The sequence below is a fragment of the Erinaceus europaeus genome, chromosome 7, assembly GCF_950295315.1.
Source record: "Erinaceus europaeus chromosome 7, mEriEur2.1, whole genome shotgun sequence".
Classification (NCBI taxonomy): domain Eukaryota; kingdom Metazoa; phylum Chordata; class Mammalia; order Eulipotyphla; family Erinaceidae; genus Erinaceus; species Erinaceus europaeus.
Genome location: NC_080168.1, coordinates 30,975,629 through 30,984,956, shown reverse-complemented (window position 1 = coordinate 30,984,956; position 9,328 = coordinate 30,975,629). Strand labels below are relative to the sequence as shown.

The following is a 9,328-nucleotide window of genomic DNA, read 5'->3' as shown; positions in this document are numbered from 1 at the left end:
GCTAAACAAAGTTAGGATAAATAAATTCTTACATGTAAAGTGTGCCAGGGATTGTGCCTCACAGGTAAGATGCAGACATTTTCTTAATGATATACACAGATTAAACTTACTATTAGCACAAGGGCTCAGAGAACCAGCACTTAGCAACTGGGAGGGGGGCAGGCATCCATGAAATTACTTGGATGGTGAAAGATGTCCAGACCACTGGACAAAAGAGGAGGCTAGGGATTCTCCTGCACTCCAGGAAATACTCCCTTCCCACTTATCCTCAAATTGAACAAGAAGCTTCAGTTTCAAATTGAGTGAATTTTCCATCCATGGATTGGCTTGTTTTGTTCAGTTTTACTTTGAGTGTTTGAGGTTATCTTTTCGACGTAACAGCTAAACCCACGGCTTCCTTTCTCGTAAAACCAAAACAAAAAGACTTCTATTCAGGTACCTCCTATACATGCACATGTGTATCTGGGATCAAAGCCAACTATATAAAGTCCTAATTCTGTGTGGGTTCAAATACATTTCAAAGCTTCAGGATCCCAGGAAGGTTTCGCTCTGCTTCCTGAAGACCGGAACAACGTTCCTCTAAAGTCATGCCTTGCTTTGGATTCTGGAGATCTGGGGCCCAGTGGGAACTGATGTCTGGACTGTGGTCCTGCACTGTCCTGTTTTTTCTTCTCTTCATTCCTGCTCTCTCCAAAGGTGAGTGATGGTTTTAGAGCATGAAGGTGGAGGTGTTTTGCCCACCAGGCTTTCTTTTTCTTTTTTTCATCAGTTAGTCAGGGACAGTGATTTATAGCAAATTCAGAAACTAAAGCTAAAATCTACACTCTCCAGATTCAGAGGGCATGTAGGGGACAGCAGTGGCAGCAAGGAAGCAGAGCTACAGCTCCTAGAAGAATGTCAGGCATTTATCAAGGGCATAATGAATATGTCTGAGTTGGTTTAGGAAACTAGCATAACGTTATAACGTTAAAGGATTTAAAAGAACAAAGATAATCCACAGTTCTGAATACACTTGAACTTGGAATCAGAGTAAGTTTGAGATTTTTCCTTTCTTTCATACTTAACTCAAAACTAAAAAGTCTTAAGTTTCTTTGATTCACTTTCCAAAACCGTTTAACCCACTTGCTTAACAATTTAAGCAAATCATGGGAAGAAATTCTTTGCTCAATACAAGGTTTTAAATTTCTCTTACTTTTATAAACCAATTAGCTAATTGTTTAGGAAAATGGAAGCAATTTAAAATTATGAAACAACAAAGAACAAGAATAAGAGAGAAGGCCAAAAAAATTGTTAGTATATTAGGCATAAGATAGTTAATTGCTGTCTGACCTACCTGTGGACTCAAATATAGTACTTCTTAGAGGTTGGTACTAAGCTTGTTTCATGGCTAGAAATACTAATAGTAAGTGTTAAGTGTTGCAGTTGAATTCCAGCTGCATTTGGTTTCGAACTCTGTCAGTTAAGAAACCATGTAGATTGTATGAAGCAGGTGTTCAAGAGATATTTTGTATTTAATTTTTGAAGGATGGATAGGAAATATGCACATATATAGTCTGATCTTAGTGTTTTGACCATGTAAAGATGAAATATTCTTAAAAGGGATAAAATTTCCTTTTTAGGAAATTTATCCCAACCTGTAACCAAGTCCTTTCTATGATAGACACAAAAAATCAGGGTGATTAGATTTTAGTGGTGATTATTGGGAGTTGTCTGGAGGGAGGGAGAAAACTTGGTCTTCTGTAGGTGTAGAGTTACTACAATAATGATTATTAGGTTCCCATTTAGTGAAGACATAGTAGCTGCCTCCAGGAATTACAAACCAAAGGCAGAAGATAGAAAAGCACACACATGCTTACACACACACATACACACACACACACACACACACACACACACACACACACACACACACACACACACACACTCACACACCCCAAAAATCCATTCATATGGAGAAGAATTTGATTAGTATTGCAATGAAGTATTAAGTAATTGTGCAAATGATGCATGGGGACATCTCTGATCAAGATGATAATTGAAGAAGGAGGATGTTGTCTAGCAAGGTAGAGCCATTAGATTAATCAAGACAATAGCTGTTGCCATATTGTTTTCTTTTCTAAGGTCAGATGCTGTCCACTAGGTGCATAGGGGCAAGAACAAGTGCCTTCAGTATAGGGTTAGTTATGAATTATTTATAAGAAGAGGTACCCTTGAAACTTACACAGGAGCTATCAGCTGAAGTTGGGATTGTGGAGATATTTAATCTTGTCTACTTAATGTTTTTGCAGTCAGTGGTGTGCAAGGCACTGAAGAATTTGAGCAGAATAAGTGACATGCTTCAATCCAAGTACTTGAAGGGGCATAACTTGTGTGATTGGTTGGAGAATTCCATTATGACAAGTTAATTTGTTATGAAGTCACCATTTTTACATGTTGTGAGCCTTCTCCTACAGAGAGTTGGCCTCCCTTGTCCTGTAAAAGCTAGTATAAATGAGAGCAAAGGAGCAAGAATATTCATGAGAAAGACAAAGGGAGGGAGACGGAAGAAGTGGTGGTAGCTGGGGAAGCCCACAGAAGTTAACAGCAGGGTTGCCTCAGCCTAGAGAGGAAACGACCTGGTGCCCTTGCTCTGTGGCTTCCTTTATCTAACCCATCCCTCACTCTATGTTAATAAAGCCATGGGGTGGGGGTGGCCAGTACAGTGAGCCAAAGCAGAGCTACTTGTGAGTGATAGAGGTACAGGACCAGATATAAATGCAGGCTGAGGTTTTTGATCTATGCTTTCAAGTGTTAAGACAAGATCCTATAACTCAACCTCCCAAACTTCTCTTAAAGTTCTTGAACTAGTGTTTGTAGGGCTTTACTACAGTCTTAGAAATCCAGAGTTGGAAAGCACTTTGACATCATCTACTCTTCCTACATGTAAAGAGAAAGAGTGATCATATGGCACCATACACTGTCCTGAATCACAGTTTATGGCAGAACCAGGTCTTTTACTTTTCATATCAATGTTCTTCACAGCATATCAATTTCTGCTAAGGGTGCCAAGCCATTGTCACATCTGGTAGAGTATTCACATTATCTTATGTCAACTACTATGGGTTTAAGCCTGGGGTCTTCACCTGCAGGGGGGAAGCTTCGTGAGAGGTAAAGCAGTGCTACAGGTCTCCCTCTCTCTTTTTAAATTCCTATATCTACCTCCCCTCTCAATTTATCTCTGTCTCTGTCTAAAAATACAGAAAGGAAAAAAGCAAAAACAAACAAAAAAAGAAAGAGAGAAATCAAGAAAGAAGGAAAGGAGGAAAGAAAGAAAGAAAGGAAGAAAGAAAGAAAGAAAGAAAATGGCCACCAAGAGACATGGGTTTGTTATTCAGTCCTAGTGATAACTGTGGTGGCATATAACAAAACAAATTCCCCCAAACAACCTGCCTTCAAGAAGCTATTTTCCAACAAGCAAATACCTTTACGGAGGAGAATAGGTGGAAGACAGCTATGAGGAGGGAAAATTGTGATGGATGGTAAAGGGAAAGGATTGCAAAGAACAATACACATGTTGAAGGAGGAGAGGACTGAACAGTGAAGCTGGAGGAGTTCACCATGGACAAACTCCCTGACTTGAGGTTGTGCTTGGTCATGGATTAAGTATGTATGCATTGTATCTTTGACTTTCCCACTTAGGGGTGCATGTGACCCAGCCTGCGGTGGTGCTGGCCAGCAGTCGTGGTGTTGCCAACTTTGTATGTGAGTACAACTCTTCAGGCAACGCCAGCGAAGTTCGGGTGACAGTGCTACGTCAGGCCGGCAATGAAATGACTGAAATTTGTGCAGCGACATACATGATGGAAGATGAGCTGAACTTCCTAGATGATTCCATTTGCACTGGCAGGTCCAGTGGGAACAAAGTGAACCTCACCATCCAAGGGCTGAGGGCCATGGATATGGGACTCTACATTTGCAAGGTGGAATTCATGTATCCGCCACCATACTACTTGGGTATGGGCAAAGGAACCCAGATTTATGTCATTGGTGAGCAAAGCTATCTCTTGGAGCTGTCATCTTTTGCATTGCTGTCTTCTTTGAGTGAAAAGTCTTGTTATTTTAATTTCAGAGTTGATTTTGAGGTTTATGGACATTCCATTTAAGAGTTAGTTCTCTGGTTGACTAGTATGGGCGCCAATCCAAGCAGAATTATGACTATAAAAATCAAATGGGTAGGGGACCAGGTGGTGGCATACTTGATGGAATGTACATGTTATAGTGCATAAGGACCAGGTTCAAGGCTCCAACCCCCACCTGAAGAAGGAAAGCTTCAGGAATGCTGAAGCAGTGCTGTAAGTGAGGTCACCTGTAAGTGAGGTCACTCAGTATTTGTCCATCCTTATTTTACACAATGTGAACCAATGAGACAAAGAACAAGAAGGAGGAGGAGGAGGAGGAGGAAGAGGAGGAGGAGGAGGAGGAGGAGGAGGAGGAGGAGAAGAAGAAGGAGACTGCATCATGTTTAATAGGGACTATCCACTGTTAAAGTGTGCTGGAGGGCTGGGGTATATAGCATAATGGTTATGAAAAGAGACTCTCATGCCTGAGGCTCCAGAGTCCCAGGTACAATCCCCCACACCACAATAAGCCAGATCTGTGCAGTGCTCTGGTGTTTCTTTCTGTGTCTTTCTTTCTCAAGAATAAAAATAAAAAATTAAATACATAAATAAAATGCTAAACAGTAAAAGAACAAATAATATAAAAATGGAAAAAGAAGTATGCTGGTAATTCCTTATTTAGAAGTATGCTGGGAATTCCTTATTTATTCCTCTCTCTCTCCCAACTTCTCTCTCTCCATTTCCTCTTAAGATTCTCTGTTTCTGGGAGTTGGACTGTAGCGCAGCGGGTTAAGCGCAGGTGGCACAAAGTGTAAGGACCCCGGTTCAAGCCCCAGCTCCCCACCTGTAGTGGAATCGCCTCACAAGCGGTGGAGCAGGTCTGCAGGTGTCTATCTTTCTCTCCCCCTCTCTGTCTTCCCCTCCTCTCTCCATTTCTCTCTGTCCTACCCAACAACGACATCAGTAATGACTACAACAATAAAACAGCAAGGGCAACAAAAGGGAATAAATAAATATTTTTTTTAAAAAAAGATTCTCTCTGTTTCTATAAAAAGAGAATACAAATAAAAATTAAAAAATATGTTAAAAATCAAATGAGTTAGGGAAGGTGACTATTATCAAGAAGCTTGGTCTTGTGTCTTTCATATGACACCCCCAGGAAGTAGCTCCTAATTACCTGACTTCCTTGTGGTTTAGCAGAACAATTGAGGGATCCAGGTCAAGGTCTGGAAGCTCACACCTGGTTCTTTATTTACCAATGGGGGGAGTAAGTCTTTATATTGTAAAGAGTCTCTTAGGGATGCTCTGTTTTGCTTTTTGTTGCAGATCCAGAACCATGTCCAGATTCTGATTTTCTCCTTTGGGTCCTTGCAGCAATTAGTTCAGGATTATTTTTTTATAGTTTCCTCATCACAGCTGTTTCTTTGAGCAAAATGGTGAGTGTGATGCCAACAGCCACAATTTGGGGGGGGGGGTCTCTTTAGTGATAATGACTGACCAAATGACGCTGTTGACTGTAGCTTTCTTGAGATGATGGAATAGACCAAGGAAAGGAAGGACAATGATAAAGAACACATGACAACCCTTGGCACTGGCCTTGGAGGTTTCAGGATGACTCATAATATAGATGAGTGTATTTGACATTGAATGTTTGTGTGCTTCTGAATAGAGTTTCAGTTTGAGTCACCATATGAACAACATGGGCAGCTGTTTTGCTCTTTGTCTTCATGGCAATTGTACTTAATAACCCTGAAACACAAGATGAGGCTAAGCAAGGTGCTACCACAGCAGACCACCTGGAGAGGTTTTATTGTTCGTTTGTTTATGTCCTTCTATTTCACTTGGAAGCCTTTATTTGGGCCACTCTACTTGTGCCCTCCTTGTTCAAGCTGTAACTGTCCACATAAAGCCTGTTCAAGATTTCCTGTTCCCTAGTCCTCCTCTCTAGTCCAGTAAATGAAAAAAAAAAATCCCTGTTTTAATTTACTATAATTGGTGGAGAAAGAAATGGAGGTAAGGAACTAACTAGATCCCCTTTCAGGACTTCCTTTTGAGAATTCCTCTCAATCACCTCTGCTTAAGCCTGACTTTATCACCACAAATTTCACCTACCCCTTACTTTTCTCCCATTCTTTCTCTCTCTTTCTCTCTCTCCCCTCCTCTCACCCTTTTTTGCAAAATTTTCCACTCAAACTGCACTTTGCTTTAGCTTCTTCACTCCTCTTTTGCTACAAACTTCCATACAGACTAGTAGGCTAGACCACAATTAGGGAGGTGGTGAAAGATTAGAACAAATCATTAAAGTTTATTACTTCATCAAGTTGGTCTTCTCACAGACAAGATATAGTCAGTTATCAGACATTTCTGTGTTCTTTCTGAAACTTTCTCTAAGTCTCTCTTCTTCCCTCCAGGGAAAAATGATTGCTATTTTACATCATTGGCACAAAGCCCTTCATTTAAACTTAGTCGTTAACAGTGGAATCAAGAAAATCTCCTGAGGTTTATAATTCTGTGTATTGTGAACACTGCTTTCAAAAAGGCAAAGACCTTATTTTTGTGTTGAATTCTGTGATGGCTAGAAGTAGCTTCTGTGCTGCTCAACACTAACTATTGTTTCTTTTGTATTTGACAGTTAAAGAAAAGAAGCCTTCTTACTACAGGGGTCTATGTGAAAATGCCCCCGACAGAGCCAGAATGTGAAAAGCAATTTCAGCCTTACTTTATTCCCATCAATTGAAAGATCATTCTAAAGATGGAAAACCATTTTTTAACTTTTCAGAGCTGAAGCAATTCTAACTTCTTGCTAACCAGCTATTTTCATTTGTGTATTTTTTTGGGGGGAGGGGGGATGAAACTCACCTCTCCTTAATATAAAACTGGATGCAGAACCCAAATTAGAGTACTACAACCTAAATGAAAGGAGTATTCATCCAAAATGAGGATGCTTCTACCATATCAGATGCATTTTTAACCAAAGAATCACTTAGGAACCATATAGTAATACAGCATTATGATGATGTGGAATCAGGGAAATAAGTTAGGGAAAGGGATAGTCCAGAGAAAGCAAAGGAGTATTTACATGTGAGAAGTTTTTGTAACTAAAGGGATGTTGTCTAGTTAAAATTTTACGTTGTTATAAACAAATATATGATTTTATGAAAAATTTAAAAATACTCACATGGCTATATTTTAGCTTGTGATTCCAAAGGTTATATTGTAACAATATGCATTCTTTTTATTTGATAGTGTTGTGCATGGGGACCCACATGTGCTTTTGTGTATTTGCTGATGGTCTGAATACAAACACTATATGGCAGTGTCTTCCCACCATAGGCTCAAGGGAAGTTTTGTGGAAAGGCTCAGGACACTAATACAGCAGGTAGAGATCAAGGGCAATTGTTACCTGATTTGGAAACTGGATGAAGAAATCAGAGAAGATTCTTGCAGGCGTGTTGGGCTGAATTAGTGCTGATATGTGCTTTGTCCTTTTATGCTTTTTGGCATTCTGTGGCCTTTCATGGGCTCAGAAGGAAGTTAATGCTAATGCTCTCTGACTTAATGTGACAGAGCACTGTGACTGAGAAAATGGCTCATTCCAGGAGTCCTTCAAGTATGAACATAAAGGAAGCTCTAGTTCCACAGGGCTCTGGATTACTGACACCTGGTTAATGTCATGAGGGATAAAAAGCACACTGAGAGGGTGCACAGAGGTTTCTGTAAACTAACACTGTTAGTGTTTTTTAACTTAATATTTTCCATGAAAATGAAGCAACATGTATAATGTTTTTAATTAAATAAAGATAAGTGGTGACTGGTTTTTCCAGAGTTGTCTTTGTCTTCCTTATATTGAAATGTTGTGTCTGAACTTGTTTTTGATGGACTCAGTCAGCATCTGGTGGAGTCTGAAGTACTAGAGATAGTGGGGAAAAAGCTGGAAAAACCTAAAGGGGCAAATAGGCTTGATGAGCAAGCTGTCCATCAGCCCATTACCTGAAAGGCATTCTTGGAAAGAATTTATCACCAGTTCTTTTGGTATGCTCACAACTATTTGAGATAGCAAACAGATGACCACAGTTAAAGCAATCCTTTATACACCTCGCAGTAATTTCTGTCTAGCAGAGGTTCCTCACCTCCTCTGTCTAGCTTACAACATTCTCAACTTAGCTGGTGCACTGATTATAGTTTCCATGGGAACGCCTTTGTTGGCGACTGTGCCTCTCAGAACCATTTTGATCTGCTTCTGTGGTAAAGAAGATTTCCCTTATGGTTTCCAAATGGTCAACTTACACAAATGTGTGTGTGTGTGTGGGGGGGGTGGGTAGTGGTGGAGAGGGTGTGGCCCTTTGTTGCTATCAGTTGGCTGGCTTATGGATCCTCCTGTGATTGTTGGTTTACCAACGTTTTACCTCAGTCTGTTTAGTTTCCACTCCGGGCTTCTCATTCTTGAGCTCTACATCCTGTTATTATCTGATGGACAATAATTTTCAGTGTGGACAGGGGCCTCCTGCAGCTGAAACAATTGGGTCACTTATTACAAAATGCTGATTTAGTTTCTTAACCTCAGATGAACCTATGGGTTCTGAGTCTTCCAGCTTGCTCCCCACAGTTTTTTATGCCCACCAGGTTTAGAGAATCACTGCTTTGACATCTTTGCATTCTCTGTCTCTTCTCAGCAAGTCCAAGCAAATGGGATAGTTTCTATGAAAACTCCAGAAAGACTTGTTAAAAGAAAAATGAATAGATCCTTCAAAACACAGGGAACAGGAATTCTCTAGAATGAACTCTTCTGAGTGAAATACTACTTCTTGCTCTCTTGACCTTTGATTGGAAGTCACGAAAAGAGGTATAATTAGGATCTCTGGGGTCTGAGAAGTGGTTCGGTGGGTAGAATAAATGCATTTCATGCTTGAGGCCTCAGGTTCAAGTCCCAGCATCATATGGTCGCACCAAAGGATAGAAAGAAATAGAATCACATGGATAATGGAGGAGTGCTTTAGTGTTTCTCCTCTCTCTCTCTCTCTCTCTCTTTCTTTTTCAAAAGAAGAAAGAAGTAGGAGAGATGGCACATTGAAGAGTGCTCATGATTTCACTTTAGGAGGCTCAATGTGTGGTGTGATTTCATCTATGCTTTCCTAAATGCCTTCACAAAGAACATTTATTTCCATATTGATGGCAGATCCCAGTATCAGAGAGCACCTTAGATAAGGGCCTTTCAGTTATTTTTCAGATAC

General features: G+C 40.3%; 1 protein-coding gene across 1 annotated transcript; it reads left to right on the top strand.

Moving 5' to 3' along the window:
• Positions 1 to 513: 513 nt before the first annotated feature.
• On the top strand, positions 514 to 7,906 carry CTLA4 (cytotoxic T-lymphocyte associated protein 4). The gene is made up of 4 exons (XM_007520478.2): positions 514 to 696; positions 3,679 to 4,026; positions 5,424 to 5,533; positions 6,730 to 7,906. Exons 1-4 carry the CDS (start codon positions 588 to 590, stop codon positions 6,832 to 6,834), a joined length of 672 nt encoding a protein of 223 aa, XP_007520540.1. The 5' UTR covers positions 514 to 587; the 3' UTR covers positions 6,835 to 7,906.
• The last annotated feature ends 1,422 nt before the right edge of the window (positions 7,907 to 9,328 follow it).